The sequence below is a fragment of the Mastigoproctus giganteus genome, chromosome 8 (assembly GCF_048544385.1).
Source record: "Mastigoproctus giganteus isolate SK-2022 chromosome 8, ASM4854438v1, whole genome shotgun sequence".
In the NCBI taxonomy this organism is placed as follows: Eukaryota; Metazoa; Arthropoda; class Arachnida; order Uropygi; family Thelyphonidae; genus Mastigoproctus; species Mastigoproctus giganteus.
In genome coordinates, this window is record NC_143582.1 from 76573582 (window position 1) to 76592221 (window position 18640).

At 35.5% G+C, this 18640-nt stretch overlaps 1 protein-coding gene across 1 annotated transcript in view; it reads right to left on the reverse strand.

Annotated features, from left to right (window-relative positions):
- The window catches only part of p115 (General vesicular transport factor p115), a 262239-nt gene that overhangs the window by 79686 nt on the left and 163913 nt on the right, over positions 1-18640 (reverse strand). The window contains exons 12-13 of the mRNA XM_090380276.1: positions 12466-12671; positions 9511-9621 (exon numbers count right to left, since the gene is read on the reverse strand). Of these exons, the coding sequence (XP_090236402.1) occupies positions 9511-9621; positions 12466-12671 (317 nt within the window). The remainder of the gene's footprint in view (positions 1-9510; positions 9622-12465; positions 12672-18640) is intronic.

An 18640-nucleotide genomic window follows, 5' to 3' on the forward strand; every position in this document is an offset into this window, starting at 1 on the left:
AAAAAAAAGTTTATAATAACATACACGTATAAGTTATAAATCCAGTTTAATGTAAGAATACAAATATATACTAACAGTAGCTTTTGAGATGCGTGTCTCTTCATCAACTGACATTTAAATATAAAATATACAGCGGATAAGTGCAACGAGCTGAGTGAGGCACGTTAATCATGCGTCATTGTTGTTGCACGGATTGTGTGCTGCTTTCTACTCCACTGATCATCTAGCATTAAAACTATTGTCTCTAGGATGGGGTGTAGACGTATGCCTTTCTGGCGATTTGATGCCTTTGGATTGTTTACTATGTTGAGTGACTCTAGCCATAGGCGGTGGCAAAAGTGTCGTGAGTGGTCTACCATTTAAAAGTTGCGTTTGGGGTCAAGATCATGGTTGGTGGCCCAAAAATGTTCCGCGACCGCGGACTGGTCAGTTTCGGCAAGCCGGATTGCTCCGTCGAGTCCGCGGTCGCAGAACATTTTTGGGGCACCAACCACAATCTTGACCCCAAACGCGACTTTGAAATAGTAGACCACTCACGACACTTTCGCCACCGCCTATGGCTAGAGTCACTCAACATAGTAAACAATCCAAAGGCATTAAATCGCCAGAAAGGCATATGTCTACACCCCATCCTAGAGACAACAGTTTTAATGCTAGATGATCAGTGGAGTAGAAGGCAGCACACGTCCGTGCAACAACAATGAGGCATGATTAACGTGCCTCACTCAGCTCATTGCACTTATCCGTTGTATATTTTATATTTAAATGTCAGTTGATGAAGAGACACGTGTCTCGAAAGCTACTGTTAGTATATATTTGTATTCTTACATTAAACTGGATTTATAACTTATAAATGTATGTTATTATAAACCATGGACCCCAGTACACCAGGCCCATTCGTTACTAAAAAAAGTTTGTTAAACCATGAATAACATACAATAGAAAATTCTTTTTTTATGTCAAAGCATTTAAAATATTAGCTAAACAGTTAAGAATCTTATAGAAAAGCAGCATAATGACTACAGTCAAAAGTGAAAGTATATAAAATTTAATCAGTAATGAGAAGAGACAATTGGAGGAAACCAACACAACTGTCACTGTCCATTATTACAAAATATATACATCAGGTAGTTAAATAACTAAGACACCTACTCAGGCAGGTGTCAGGTTAAGATCACACATCCTGCTATTGCAGTGGCAGAGACAGGTTGTATAATGGTTTTAATAAAACACTAAAATAACTATAGTAGCACTCACTGTAAATGCAGTGGCAGACTTGACATCTTTAAAAAGATCTTAGTTAAAATTATCGCCAACCAGTAAGAGCAATTGGTAGTACAACTACACTCAGTATCAATTCTTATTTTAGATAATATACAGTCACTTTCTATTAATGTCAATGATAGGTCAAAGTACAACTCTGTTCGATACAAGTCCAAAACCAAACCAGGCAAGGTAAGGAAGTCACATGCTGAAGACTCTGCAATGAGAATAAAGTCCAAATAGTCACAATCCATTATAAGAACATGCATTAGAAGCACAATTCAGGACAGACAGAATAGGGAAGATGGAAGTTATGCTCTTAGTTAAGAAGCACATAAAATAAAAGGCAGTGTATCCAAATAGCATGAATGGCCAGTGCAATGTTGAGTCAGTTTGATTTGACATAAGCACTGGGAAAAACAATGAAAGCAGAAATGTGTTAAGCCCAACAACTGTGACGAGTACAAAAAACAACCACACAAATAGACTGGGCCAGTAAATCAGATTCTATCATAATGGAAGATTTTAACAATCCAGATATCGAATGGAACTTTTGAGTTAGTCACTCACACAGTAGAAAGACTCTTGTGGATTTATCGGATGACTGTTTACTACACTAGCATGTTAAAGAGGAAATGACAGAAAGCAATACTCTTGGTCCGATTATCAGCAATGACTCTTCGTGCATGAAAAATCTGAAGATAAAGGAACAATTTTGTGGCAGTGATTACAGTGGGATTTATTTAAATACTAACAACCATTGAAAGCAAAGGGAAGGGCTTCTGCTTTCATAAAGGTAACTAAAAGGATGTTAACAACAATGACTTTTAAATTGAAAGCATTCAGAGTAGTGATCATAGAAACTAATAGAATTTTTCTACCAACTAAGAGATTCTGTTCAAGGCTTATACTTAAATGGATGTGAGATGTGAGAATCACATTATCCCAATTGATGTTAATGGTTTATCTACTGATGATCCAAGCTCATGAAAATGACAAACTTACTTAATAGATATTTTGTATCTATATTCACACATGAGGAATTTTAAAGATGAAAATACTTGATGTGTATCAAATTCAAACAGGCAGTTAAATGATTTTGTGATAACTGAGAATAAAGTGGAAGAAAAACTGTCGAAGCTAAACATAAAAAAAGCACCTGAAATGGAAGGGATCCATCCATTTATATTAATGGGGCAAGCAAGCCTTGAGTTCAAGGGGATGTTTCCGATGGACTAGAGATGCATAAATATATTGCCAATTCACAAAAAGGGAGGGGGGGGAGAGAGAGAGAGAGAGAGAGAGAGATCAAAGGGTGATGTGCATAATTACAGACCTATTAGCTTTATTTCTGTTCCAGAGGTAAAGGAAAAATAAGGAATCTATGGTTAAAGGAGTAACGGAAGACCATCTAATTAGGAATGCAGTTATTTTGCAGTCACAGCAAGGATTTGTTATGGGCAATTTTATCTGACCAACTTGATTCAATACTATGATGCAGCAACATAGACACTAGATGCAAAAAACAATTCTGTCTTCACATACATGGGTTTCATAAAAGCTTTTCATACTGTTCCACATAGAACTGCTGTACAAATTGGAATGGGTGTGGCAGTAGAGGCAAGTTACTGCTATCGATAAAGAGAGTGTAAGTGGGAGAAGCCAAAGAGTGGTTATCAACGGGCACCGCTCTTCTTGGTCTAATTTTTCTTAGCAGTCCCCCAGGGTTTAGTGCTGGGCCTATTTTATCTTCTATATTTATTAACAATATTGATGAAAGCATATCGGACTTAATGTCTAAGTTTGCAGATGATGCAAAGGTTAGCAGAATGATTAATGCCAATAATCAGGATATGCTACTGCAACAAGATCTAGAAAAATTAGGCCAATGGGCTGAAAAGTGGCAACTGAAGTTTAACATTGAAAAATGGAAGGTATTTCATATGGGTAACTGTAATCCCAGAATAACACACCAACAGTGTGGTATCACTCAGGGTAGCACAGAATGAAAGACCTGGGGATAACTACACAGACACACACATGAAGTTCTCTCAGTGGTGCAAATAGACAAATGGTAGTGCTAGGACAGTTTATGGGATTTTGTAAATGATATAACAGGAATTTTGCCAGCAGTGATAAGGAGGTAATTATCACATTGTATAAGATAATGGTAAGGCCATAACTTGAGTACTGCATGCAGGTCTAGAAGCCTCATTTTAGAAAAGATGCAGATTTGTTGTAACGGACACAGAGAAGAATAATAATGAGATTAGTGAGGAAAACAAAAGGGTACTTTACCAAATAAGGCTTTAGTTCTGCAAACTGCAGTGTCTGGAGACTAAGCACTTGATCTAACTGAAGTGGTCAAGGCTTTGAATGGATCAAGCAAGCTTAATGCCGATGGCCTTCTTTCTTCTGCTCAGACTACACTCGAAGGGGCATAAATTCAAATTGAGAAAGTATAGTTGCAATAGTTGCAAGGTAGATGTGTGGAAGTCTTCCTTCAGCCAGTGGGTAGTTGTTGACTGACGGAACATGCTTCCATCTGGTGTTATGGTAGGTAGTCTGAATAAATTCAAAGAAGAACTAGACAACTGTAAAAGGTGATGAACAAGTGACATGGTTTTTTTTTTTGGCTAATACTGTATAAGCTTGCTTCCTTGCATCATTTGCCACTATTAATACTAGCAAACATGTTAAGTAAACAGTGTTGGGTTTAGTATTATGTGTGTTCTTGTTGATGCTGTATAGGTTTGCTTCCTAACATCGCTGCTAATACTAATACATAACTACACTGCAAAGCATAATAAACATCAAATAATTTTACAGTTAATATTCAACATTCATTAATTTATCAACAAGCACCTTCTAGTCCCGATCCAGAGAGTAAAGCTATGTAAAGGTCATAAAATTAATATTCTCTCATGTTTTAGGTCTACCTCAAATAATTCCAAGTCGTTATATTAAACAAACTCATGGGATGGGTACAGAAATATCCTATACACTGGTAAGATTCAATTAAACTTTGCATCTAGTGTATGTTTCTTCCTAGTTTGTCCCAAACGTAGGTGAAAAGCAATCTTATGCCAGATGGGCAGTGCTTGGTTTACCCCAGAATACATATTTTTGCTGATATAATTAATGCGGCGCACCCTGTGTTGCATCAATTAAGTTAAATAATGCAAATTATGTTGATCTGAATAAGCCTTACAGCCGGGGCAGAGTCAAATATCAGACCTTGAGATGGTGTAGAGCAGCATTTCCCAAACTTTTTTAGTCACGGAACACTTTTCATCTCACAACGTATTTGTGGAACACATGAAACACAAGTTTAGCGGGATCCAAAGAACTATTTTGTAATATTTTATTACATACGACACACTGTGCATCAGGAGCATCTATATTTCCAACACATGTAAAACCGAAAATCAAATAACTGTCATCATACTTTTGTTTTGGTCTTTTATTAGTTGGTTCCCATTTTTTCACTTTGGATTTTTGGAGAACAAAAGGCTGCGATTGTTCATCCTCACTTTGAAATGTGACAATATTGTGTTCGTTTTCATTGACAACGTTTGCACTACTAGAAATACTTTGCTTCTCATTTTAAAGTTCCTTTTTTCAACCACAAATCTATGGTCATATTTTAATAATAATATTTCAAAATACTAATAATTATCAAAAAAATTTATACAAGGAAGTGAGTTTAGTTATGATATTGGTTTGCTGCCCCCATCCTTAAACCCGTGTATTCCAGGCTAAATCGCATACGAATGGCATACTAGATCACCACACTGCTACTTTTTCATAGGTGTCATTACTTCTACGCATACTTTTCTATGCAAAAGCCTGCCAAAATAAAGTGTTCTGTGGTCTATTCAATTGATTATCAGTCTATGCCAGTATATTAATAACTGGAAAAAAATTACGTTAAATATTATAATGATACAAAAGTGGTGTATGCTACAAACATACAGAATTTATTTATTTTCTTTCTTTAATTATTAATCGCGATTTTTTTGCCGAACACTTGTTCACATCTCATGGAACACAGTTTGAGAAACACTGGTGTAGAGGAGCCTGCATTTCAAAACTAGCTCATTCTAACATCAGATACTCCAAATTGCTTTTGCCATTGCTGAACATACTTCAGTACCATATAACACAGAAGAAAGAAAATGTGCAGTTAAATATAGTTTGGGGCTCAGACATGGATAACATCTTGAAAATTTATAAATGTCTATATATTTCGATTTTTTATTAACTGAGTTAAAAATCAAATATGTGATTGAGACTTAAAAATCTCAATCTTAAAAGATTTAAGATTGAGATTCAGTCTTAAAAGCAATTTGGAGTCAAAGAATATCTCTAAGTCTAAGGAAATTAACTGATTGAATTGGTTTATTTTGTATTAACATATCTAGTTGGAAAAGGGCTCTTTTATTACTATATGAGCAGGATTGTTGGCATTAAATTTTGAGTCTGAAACCCTAAAATAGGGGTAATGGCTGTATTATCAGCTGGTTGTTAAAGCTCACTTCTGATGTGGCTCAGATGCCTAAAATTTTATATAATCAGCATCGACAACTTCTAGAATAAGGCAGAGAACAGATGTGATAACTAGATGCTTCCTCGAAATATGCCAGAAAACGTCCTAGCAATATATTTAGTTTTTGCCTTGGAGAACAAGAGCAGTTCCGAGGTGAGCTACAAGTGAATTGCAGGATACCCAGGGCTGGCCCAGAAGGTATGGGGGGGGGGGGCCCTATAACATTTTATAGGGAACCACACATCAAAATTGATATACTGCAAGTCCAAAAAATCAGTTTATTTTGTAAATTCAGTAAACAAAAGTAACGAGTGGAAAGTAATAATCATAAAAATTACATCGAAACAAATAATATAATGTTATTTATTTCCTCAATTTTGCTGAAAGAAATATAGTATTTCGTTCTTTGTTCCTTTTGCCATCCCTAAGTATAAATCTTTCTGTATGAGGATTTCTCAACTAAAACACACTTAAGACATTTAAAAAAAAATTGAAAAAGTCCCTTTTAGAATATAGACATGTCATATTCTTTCAAAAATATTTTTTTGGCCATTATTGGAATCGCTGGCTATTGAATAAATAGCTGTAATACCCAGCCATTGAATAAATGGCTGGGTATTACAGCCATTTATTCAATGGCTGTTTTTACTTCAGAGTTGAAAATGAAATGACCTCTTTTTAAACCTTTTATTCAATGGATCAAAAACATGAAAATCAAATGCTGGTAAATATTGACTATATGTGAGTGTTTAAAGTACATTCCAGTGCATTTTCTGAAAGAAGACTTGGGTTGGGGACATGTTGGTTTGAAGCAGTGCAATTCAAAAAAAAAAAATTTTTTTTTTTTTTTTTTGCTGTTAGACTTGAGAGAATTCAGAATAGGTTAATTTAGAACTGCTATACCAAAGAGCAGAACATTGTGCTTAACAATGTTTACTTTTGCCATTTCTCAGACCATCTGAATAATTTATCTAGTTTTTGTCTGAAAGAAGAAGCAAGTGATTATAAATAGCAATTTATAATTAAGCAATTTATAATTAAGGAGGTTAGGCAGGCGAAGGCAGATTACGAGAAATCCTTGGCAAGGGATGCAAAGAAAACCAGCAAAGAGTTCTTTACTTATGTAAACTCTAGAAGGAGGGGGATGAATCAGATTGGTCCACTTGATATTGATGGGTCAAGTGTTGATGATCCTGCTCAGGTAGCCAACAAACTAAATTAATATTTTGCATCGACATTCACACATGAGGAGTTATTCAGCGAGGGGAATGCCAGAGGTGTATTCAACTCTAGCAGTAAGCTACAGAATCTTGAAATAACTGGGAGTAAAGTGGAGGAGAAACTGTTGAAGATAAACACAAGAAAGGCACCCGGGGTGGATGGGATCTATCCAGTTATATTAAAGGAGGCAGCAAAGGAAGTAAGCAAACCCTTAGCCATAATTATGAGAGCTTCCTTGGACTCAGGGGAGGTACCCATAGACTGGAAATGTGCAAATGTGACCCCAATTCACAAAGGAGGATCAAAGGCTGACACAAGTAATTATAGACCTGTGAGCTTAACTTCTGTTCCAGGAAAATTAATGGAGGCACTGGTTAAAGAAGCACTGCAGGATCATTTAGACAAGACTTCAGTTATAGCTCAGACACAGCATGGTTTTGTTAAGGTGAAGTCTTGCCTGACCAACTTGATTGGATACTATGATGCAGTCACAAAAGAACTGGATGCAGGGAATAACTTTGATATTATATACTTGGATCTTAGAAAGGCTTTTGATACTATTGCACATGGAAGACTGCTACACAAATTGGAGCAGTGTGACATTGGAGGCAAATTGCTGCTATGGATAAAGGGGTGGTTGAGGGGGAGAAGACAGAGAGTGGTAATCAATGGACACTGCTCATCGTGGACTGATGTTATTAGTGGAGTCCCTCAGGGCTCAGTGTTGGGTCCATTATTGTTTTCTGTATTTATAAATGATATTGATGATGGTATATCGGGCTTAATGTCCAAGTTTGCAGACGATACAAAGGTTGGCAGGGTTGTCAAGGACACTACTGACACTATGCTGCTGCAACAGGATCTGGAAAGGTTGAGCAGATGGGCTGAGAGGTGGCAAATGAAGTTTAACATTGACAAATGTAAAGTACTACACATGGGAAACAGCAACCCCAGAGCAACGTATCAACTCTGTGGTACTACACTGACAGTGGTAGAGAATGAAAGGGACTTGGGGGTGGTTGTGCAGGCAGATATGAAGTTCTCTGAGCAGTGCAGACGGGCTGCAAGAGTAGCTCATGGAGTATTGTCAATGATATACAGGAATTTTTCCAGCAGGGATAAGGAGGTGATTATTCCATTGTATAAGGCGATGGTCAGGCCACACCTAGAGTAGTGTATACAGGTCTGGAGGCCTAATTTCAAGAAGGATGTAGAGCTGCTGGAACGAGTACAGAGAAGGGCAACAAGATTAGTGAATGGAACAAAGGGGTGCTCTTACGAAGAAAGGCTTAAGTTTTGCAAATTACAGTGTCTGGAGACTAGGCACCAGCGAGGTGATCTGATAGAGGTGTATAAAGCCTTGAATGGTTTAAGCATGCTCAATGCTGATGGGATTCTTCCTCTAGCTCAGAAAAATCACCTGAGAGGGCATAAATTCAAATTGAGGAAAGACAGATGTAGGATAGATGTGCGGAAATTTGCCTTTAGCCAGAGGGTGGTTGGTTGGTGGAACAGACTTCCATCCCTTGTGGTGGAGGTTGATAGCCTAAATAAGTTTAAGGCTCAGCTGGACAGGTATTTTGAACGAACAGAGGGGTGAAGTGGAAGTGGGTTTTTCTTTTTTTTTTTGGCTGATGCTGCATAAGCTTGCTTTCTTGCATCAAATGCCTCTACTAATGCTAATGCAATAGCTATTATAACCATTCTTTTATAGTTTACCCTAAAAATTTATAAAACTTTTATGGTTTATCCACTGTAAAAACTCTACTAATGGTATAGTGTTCCAGTTTACACAAAAAGGGTTCACAAGACAGCATTTAAGGTTTTTTTCATAATTTTTTACATGACAACAATGAAAAAAACTTATCAGATTGATTAGGTGTGGTTTCCCTTTAACAAACCATGATGTGTAAATAAACAATATCCTTTAACTTTCTTAATATTTCATTTTCCTTTTAATATTTAAGCAATTCTACAATACATCTTTAACCATAACCTTAATTTTTAATTACAGGTCTATATTTTGTAAATGCAGACCTATAATTAAACTTACAGTCTGTATTTACCTATTTTACTTCAAACCATCTATCTGTTTGAATTAGAAAATTTCGCATCTGTACTGTAGAAGGACTTTGATTGAGTCCAGGAATGCTCTCATTGTGACAACTAATCTAACAAGATAAAGTTCCATTGGCTTTTGGTGATGTTTACTTTTAAGTGCAGTAATAACATTTTGAATACGAATTGTAAAAAAATTATCCAACTCATCAGCCACCTATTAAAATCATCAGATGAGGTTGTTATTACTGACATTCTGTAGTTTAAAAATCAGCTAGCCTATGAAAATTTCCAAAAGAATTCAATCAAAAACAGAAATGGTTACACTATTATCATTAACTAAAACATTTTACATCTGAATATTTGGTAAAAGATTACCAAAGTTATTTCAATGAAAGAAATAAGAAATTAAAGGATACAAATGGAATATTAGTGGGAATGCTAAGAAAATGAGTAACTGCCAAAGTACAGTGTGCTAACCACATGCTTATTAGCATTAAAAGTCCTAGACGAGTTTGGACTTTTCCACCCTAAAAAAAAAAAAAAAAAAAAAAAAAAAAAAAAAAACCATAATTAACTGAAATACTACTCTTCAGATTCAAAGTCACATCAATAAATTTTTCAATCTCATTATGTAAATATATAATTAAATATTATGCTATAGTAACAATCATGCCATTGCATATAGTGAGAGGCCATACTGAAAGCAATGAGTGTTATCCTGTCATTGGCATATTAATGATTTTTTTATGAAATGTTGCACAATATAAACACACCTCAGGTGTATTTTCCTTTCTAGGGCTGTGAATATTAACCAGGTGTATTAAGTTAAAGATCCATTATTAAATTTCTCTCCAAAAAGGTATGTAATTGTATCATTCATATATCTGGTAAAGAGACAGCTGATACTAGCAATGTCCAAAGAATGTATGAAGAAATTTAAATAGGAAAAAACAAGCACAAAGATGTTTTCAACACTGTCATCTGCCAGTGTTGAAAACATTTCTGCAGATAGAGAAATCAGTCAGGGAAATGTTCAGCAGATGAAAAGTTGACAACGCCATGGAAATGACCTTTAATGATTATCACATGAAAGACAGTAATAATTTGAAAAGTATGGAGAACAGCAATACGTTGTTGACAATACTTTACTAAAGTGGATTTCCATATTAAGTTGAACAATAAAGCAAATAAAAGTTCAGCATACAAAGAACTATTTTTAAGATTAGAATGAAAACAAGTGATGACCATAATAAATGGTTGGAAACTTTGAACCGTGATATTATATAACAGACCCTTTCATAACAATGCAGTCACCCATAAGAAATTCATAATACAATAATCATACATTTAATGTGAAAGTAGAAACACAGATTCAGTTTTTGTTTTTTTTTCTAGTTCTTTCTATATGCTAAGTGAGGGGGGGGGAAGAAAGATACTTCAGTTCCTGTAGTGCTAGAAACAACATGGGCATGTTTATTTTGTCATTAATGAAACTGCATAGAGAAAAGTTAAATGTACAGTTGTTTACAGCAATAACTGGGTTCTTGATATCCAAATCCAATGGGTATTAAGAGTGCCATACAAGTCTCAATATACAACCTCAGGCTCACAACAAAAAAAAAAAAAAATCATTTGCACCCAGTATTATTTGACTTAAATGTATGATTACTGCAAATGAATTTATGTTGAATATACCATTATCACCAGTAAAGTGTTCTATATTTTAGAAGTCGCACAACAACTGGTATTAGTTCAATACATCTCTCATAGATTCTAATACAATATATTTAGAAAATGTATGACCTTTTTGCTGAAAAGGAGAGCAAACTAAGTTTGAAACAAAATGCTTCAAGCAAATATTTTAAAACAAATCACTGAGTTGCCTTAAGAAATGCTGCTGCTGCTGCTACCCAAGAAAAAAATTTATTTATTTATCTGATATAATGTATATAGTAAAGTATACACTGATTTAACCATATACAGAAATACTGTAACATAATAAAGAAATTAACATAAATGTACAATAATCACATAGAACTGAATCACATAAACTGAACTTGCATTATTTAAATGCTGTAAATGAAATAGAGTAAAATATGGATAATAATGTAAAAACTGGCATATTAACTACTCTTGATTCATGGAACCATAATAGGTCTCTAGAGCAATAAATAAAAGTTATTTTAATACATCAGTGGTCAGTTTCATGAAGGAATTTTTGGGAACAAATATATTTTACTCTGTGAAGGTTAATTAGTTACACATTCTCCGTCTCAATCTAAAGAGACAAGGAGATTGTATATTAGAGATGAAAATTTCCATGAGGAATATGCCATGGAATGAGGTTAATTACAAATAAAACAGCAGGGATTGAAGGTTGTCAGCCTTCAATGCTGCTATTGATGAATTTTTTTAAAGAATTAAATGAAAACGAATGCACAGAATTATTGTAATCTCTTTGAAACCATTAACCAAGAACATTGAGACATGCAAAATTAATGGCACACCATACTTAGCCTATCAGAGCACAAAATTATTCCAGAGATTAATGGATGTGATCTACGTAGAAGTAGAATTTTTATGAAGGATGGTGCTATGTTCCACTCTCACAATTAACATCAAAAACAACTCCTATGAATAACCCTTCATGGAATGGCAAATTATCAATCAATATCTGCCACATCTCTGGGTTGTAAAGATCACCTGACTTAACTTCAGCAGACTGTTTTTGTGGAAATATCTGAAACACCACTTTGCAAAGATTTGCTCTCATTCTTTCAGAATTGAAGGATGTAATCTGTTGGTAGTGAATATTCATGGAATGTTCTTGATTGCTTATGATGAATTTTGATGGAATGTTCTTGATTGCTTATTAGAAAATAATAGTGGATATGTAGAGATTTGATTATCAATAAAGATTGGTGAAAAATTCACTTTTTGTCATGATTTCTGAATTAGCTTCTTTTTTAATTTGAATTTTCTGGATAACTACAAAACTTTTGGATCATTTAACGGTAATGCAGTATTTGGTTAATTCCCCATTCTTAATGAGAAATAAGCAGAGCAAAAGGGCTAGCTATTAGAATAAATACTTTTCATTTGTATCTGTAGAATTACAACATATATAAGTTAATAAAAAATTGCAATTATTAAAAGCAATCTGCAAGTCTATGTTTAGCAGACTAAAAACCTGTACAAGATATACTTATCATTAATTATTAGCATATCTTATGCAGCTTTTTAGATCAGCATCTTAATATTTAAACATAATAGAAAAAACTGTAAACCATGAACAGCATTAGATCAGATCATTATTTTTTGTATTTAAATATATTCTTTCAAAATTTTTAACATAAACACAACAAACTTACTTGCTGTAAAATAGCTGAACACTGGTTCATTAAAGAAACTGGTGGGTTGCCTACGCTAGTAGCCAGTTGCACCCTCAACAATTGTTCTCTCTGGGTGCAATTATCCACCAATGCATGAGAAAGTGCAACAGCAGCAAACCAGTTAGACAGAGAGTCTATACTAAATAATCCACCACACAGTAACTGTCCTGCTGTAACAGTTGTCACTATAATACATTAATCAAAATACAATATTATAAAATGAGAATAAAACATAAACAATAATATAATTATTAATACCACATTAATTATAAAACAATAATTATCAGAAAAGGAGAGGAAAAACACTAAAGTTGTACATTTAGTAGAATGGTTTTAAAGTAAATCAAACTGAAGATAAAAAAGTATATCAACCTGCTGAAAATCTGTCTAATTTTGGCAGATGTTTAATGGTAATTCCTGTACCACTTGTTCAATGACTGTATAAAGACAGAAGAACAGGAAAGGATTTGAAATTAAACTAAATAATACTGTGCATTCTTATTTTCATTAACTTATTTAGCCATCTTCATTAATTAATTAACAGACAAATACAAAAAGATAATTATAAATGTATCTGAATGCTATCCTTATCACACAAAGAACTTCACACATTATTACACAAATTGATTACAATGGTCTGCATAGAATTTGATGTTTCCAAAAAAGCCAGCCCTGTTTGTAATTTATAGGAAGACATGCCCAGACAAGTTTATATATGTAAAGACTTGCAAAATAGATATGAGGTGTGGCAATAAACTTCCCAGATTAGTGCAAGAAAAAAAAAAAAACAAAGTGAAGGAGCTCAAAAATGTTTTTTTTTTTTTTTTTTTTTTTTGTTAATGAATTGATAGACACTACACTATTACATCACATGGTATATTAAGTAATTTATTATTGAAATGATATAATTTTAAAGGAACTTAACTACCTCAAGGCCAAACACAAACTATTTATGGCTACGTTTTGGGAACTGGGCAGTTATGTTTTTCTTTACCTCAACATTCTGAAATCTCCTTCCTTTGATGGCAGCTTTCACCTTGGGAAAGAGGAAAAGTCCACTAATGCTGGATTGTGAGAGTAGGGTGGATAGTTGATCTGTACAATGATATGTTTTGCCAGAAATGTCTTCACAACAAGCATGAAATGGGTGAGAGCATTGTCAAGCAACAAGAAACCCAATGCCTTTCCCTTGAAATTGAAGCCTCGCCCAGGAAATGCACTTCAATAGATTTTCAAGCACCTGTATGTAGAAAGAAGACAGCACTAACACTCTTTCTCTCCCCCCCCCAAGGTACAAATTCTTTATGAATCACATCCTGATTGTCAAAAAACATGACTTGGACTTATTTAAACAAAGCTTTTTGGGCCTTGGTGATGATTTTGAAGTCCACTGCATGCTCTAATGCAGTGTCTCTGGGTTGTACTGAAACACAACACTCAACCTCCAGTAACAGTACAGTTAAGGAAATTAGGATTGCCTTGACAAGTCTGATAAAATCTTTGCATAATGACACTTTGGTGCTTCTGCTCATCTGTGAAGCACAAATTTTGCACAGATCTTATTTTTGAATTTGATGAATTATCTCATTCATATTCATCCCATTAGCCATCATTTTAAGAATCAATGATCTTTAGCCATACTTTCACAACTCTGTCCTTATTTCAAGAGGTTGATGGACGCCCATTTTTTGAGTCATCGCAGACATCCTCACATTCATCTTTGAACCTCTTATACCCATTCAAACCCACTGATATGACAATGTTTCATCACCATAAGCAGTTTTTAACACTTCATACATTTCTATTGCAGATTTTCCCAGTTTAAAGCAAAATTTGATATTCGTTCATTTTTCCATTGCAAAATCATAACATGGAACATTAATGCTACTAATGAAACTGGTTGTTACTTGCAACCTGTCAGCCTGCTGGAAATCTCTATACTGCCATCTGTTGGAGGGAGTTTGAACTACAACATATCACTTCCATTTAACTTCAAACTCATTAAACATGACTGCAACAGCACCAGTCTGGGAGCTATACTGCCACACCGCATAATATATAAAAGAAACTTCATATAATACCAAAATTTCAAAAGGGCAGTGAATATGTTAGACAGATGGACTGAGAAATTTTGCAAATTGAAGTGTAATATTGACAAAAGAAAAGTACTGTATTTCGGTAACTGTAATCTCAGATTAACATACCAAGCCTATGTGGTACTACACTTAGTGTAGCTGAAAATGAAAAAAGATCTGGGGATAATTTACTTTTGAAGCCAGATGTGAAGTTCTGTGAGCAGTTCAGAAAGCTACAGGACAGGTCATGGGGTTTTGTCAATAATATACAGGAATTTTGCCAGCAGGGATCAGGAGGTGATTATCCCATTGGACAAGGCAATGGTTAGGCAACATTAAGAGTACTGCATCCAGGTCTGGAACCTTGTTTTTGGTAGGATGTAGATCTGCTGCAAAAGGGTGCAGAGAAGGGCAATAAGATTGATGAGGAGAACACAAGTGTGCTATTACCAAGAAAGGCTCTAACAAATTGCAGCATCTAAACCTGCAAATTGATTTAATTGAGGTGTTTAAGGATTTGAATAGATTGGGCAAGCTTAATTCTGATGGCATTATTCCTCTTGCTCAGACGACACACATGAGGCATAATTTCAAACCGAGGAAGGATTGTTACAGAATAGACATGCACACATTTGTCCTCAACCAGCAGGTGATAGATTGTTGGGACAAATTTCCATTTTTGTTATAAAGTAAGTAGTTTGAATAAAAATCAAGGAACTAGAAAAACTACTGGAGGATATGAACAGCTAATGTGGTTTTTTTTATTTTATTTTTTTGGTTTTTTTTTTTATGAAAACCTCAAACACGAAAGATATCAAAACCTATAGTACTTAGTACTGTGCATGGGTTGAAGTAGTATGTGGGGGAAGGGGATGCCAGAAACTTTGCTCTAGAAACTAACATGGGTTTCACCAGAGGGACTTTATTCAAAAATGGCAACATAGCACTGGCTGCCATGATACAGATGCATCACTGCCAAAGATGGAACAAAGGGAAGAGATTCTCCTCAGTAGGAGACATGGCCACCCCTAATGTCGATGCAGGCTTTGCACCGCCTGTCCATACTTAGAACAATGTTGTTTGATAAGTTCTTGCGGTAACATCATCCATTCCTCTGTCAGTGCCATCTTCAGCTGGTGAAAATTTTCTGGTGGGTGAGAAAAGATTTCATCAGTATATATTAAATAAAAAAAAGGCACTAAGAAGGATTGAATATCAATATGATGGGAATTTTAATGCCAACCAACAGTAAAGAGGACTGCTACCAAAACTACTTCCTTGAGGAAGAGAAAAAAAAAAAAAAAAAAAAAACACAAGTTTAACATAGTCTAAGCATATAAAAAATGTAGTGTTAGTGTGTTAGTTGTCTGATGGCACCAGGGGTTTCTCCCATCTCCACATATGAAATCTAGTTTGCAGCCATTTATACTTCAGGTGAATGTAGACTGATATTTCTGTTTGTACATATTTTTATTGGAATTTTTATATAAAAATAAACTATTTTACAATTTGTAAAAGATTCTGATGTGATACAGCACATTTAGCATTAAATGAGGCATATGATGCAAGGAAGCAAGCTTATAGGGCATCAGCAAAAAAAAAAAAAAAAAAAATCATTTCACCCATCCAGTCACTCCAAATGTTTGTCTAGTTCAGCCATAAATTTTATTTAAGCTATCATCTTCCACAACAATAGATGGAAGTCCGTTCCAGCAATCAACTACCCGCTGGCTAAAGGCAAATTTCTGCACATCTATTCTACAACTGTCTTTCCTCAATTTGAATCTATGCCACCTCAGATTCTTAATCTGAGCAAGCGGAAGGATCCCGTCAGCATCGAGCCTGCTCAATCCATTCAAGACTTTATACACCTCAATCAGATTGCCTCGCAGGTGCCTAGTCTCCAGAAGCTGCAATTTTCAGAACTTATGCCTTTCTTCATTTTCAAACAGCTGAACTGGTGGGGTGTTCGAGAGCCACCGTACTTAAAGTGTACCAGGACCGGCGTCAAAATGAAGAGTACCCTTTGTTCCTTTCACCAGTCTCGTTGCCCTTGTCTTACGCATTCTAGTAACTTTACATCCTTCCTAAAATGAGGCTTCTAGACCTGTATGCAGTACTTAAGGTGTGGCCTGACCATTGCCTTACACAAGGGGATAATCACCTCCTTATCCCTGCTCGCAAAATTCCTGTATATCATTGCCAAGACCCCATGACTTGCTCCGGCAGTGCATCTGCACTGTTCAGAGAACTTCATATCTGACCGCACACTTGCCCCTCAGGTCTTTTTCATTCTCTACCTCACTGAGTATAGTACCACACAGTTACTGCTACCCATATGCAGTACTTTGCATTTGTCAATGTTAAACTTCAGTTGCCACTTCTCAGCACATCTGCCTAACTTTTCTAGATCCTGTTGCAGTAGCATACTCTCTTTACAGTTGTTAACGACCCTGCCAACCTTTGTATCATCTGCCAACTTGGACATTAAACCTGATATACCTTCATAAATATAATTGATGAATATACAAGACAACAATGGACACAGCACCGAACCCTGGGGAACTCCTCTAATAACTTTAGTCCACGAAGAGCAGTGTCCATTGATTCCCACTCTCTGACGTCTCACACTCAACCATGCCTTTATCCATTGTAGCAACTTGCTCTTAATGCCATACCACTCCAATTTGTACAGCAATCTTCCATGTGCAACAGTATCAAAAGCTTTTCTGAAATCCAAGTACATACCAAAATTATTCTTTGCATCCAGTTCCTGTATAACCACATCATAGTATCTAATCAAATTTGTCAGACAAGACTTTCCTTTAACAAACCCATTATTACTGCAGACTTGTCTTGGTGATCTTGCATCACTTCTTTAACCAGTGACTCCATTATTTTCCCTGGAACAGAATTTAAACTAACAGGTCTATAATTATTTGCATCACCCTTTGAACCCCCTTTGTGAATTGGGGATACATTAGCACATCCCAAGTCCATGGGGACGTCTCCTGAATCTAAGAATGCTCTCATAATTATGACTAAGGGTTTGCTTACTTCCCTCACTGCCTCCTTTAATATAACTGGATAGATTCCATCTGCCCCAGGTGCCTTTTTTATGTTTAACTTTAACAATTTCTCCTCTACTTTGATCTCTGTTATTTCAAAATCATTTAGTTTCCTCTTAGAGTTGAGTAAATTTCTGTCCCCCTTCCTTACAGAAATCCTCACGTGTCAGTGTAGATGCAAAATACTCATTCAATTTGCCACTATCTGAGCAGGATCATCAACGGTCGAGTGGACCGTTGATGATCCTGCATCAAGTGGACCAATCTGATTCATCCCCTTCCTTCTAGAGTTTACATAAGTATAGAAGTCTTTGTTGTTTTTCTTCACATCCTTTGCCAAGGATTTCTCGTAATCAACCTTCATTTGCATAATCTCCTTTGTGACTTGATTACAGACTAGCATATCTGCCATAGGCTTCTGTGTCACTTGCTAATTTATATGCATTCCATGCATTTTTCTTCTCTGCCACGAGTCTCATTAGTTCATGTGACATCCATTTAGGCCTAAATCCTGAACAGAAATACTGAACAGTATTTCGTAGTTGGTATGAAAAGCCTAATAGCTTCCAAGATTAATTCCCCGACGGCACTTTAGATTTCACTGTTTTTAACATCATCAGTTGATCCCACTGCATAGAATTCAAAAACTGCCTAAGACCTCTTGTAGTCACCTTTACGAAAGCAAAAACCCTTCCCTTTACCCTTCATGGTAGTTACATCTTTAAGTAAATCCCACATCAGTAGACTGTGATCAAGTAATACATCAGAGAACTTTTCTTAAAATGCAGACCAGTGTTACCAGAATGGCCAAGCTGGGTCTATGGAGCAACATTACATTTAATTCTGCATTATTTCCCAAATGGCATTAGCAACCTGACTGTTAGCTTGTATATCTTTAGCATAGATGTAAAACTACCGATTGTCAAAATACAATGTCATTATAATTTATACACTAAGTGTCAAGATTATGTTTTGATTCATATCATATCGCTGACCAATCAGGCCTGCTCA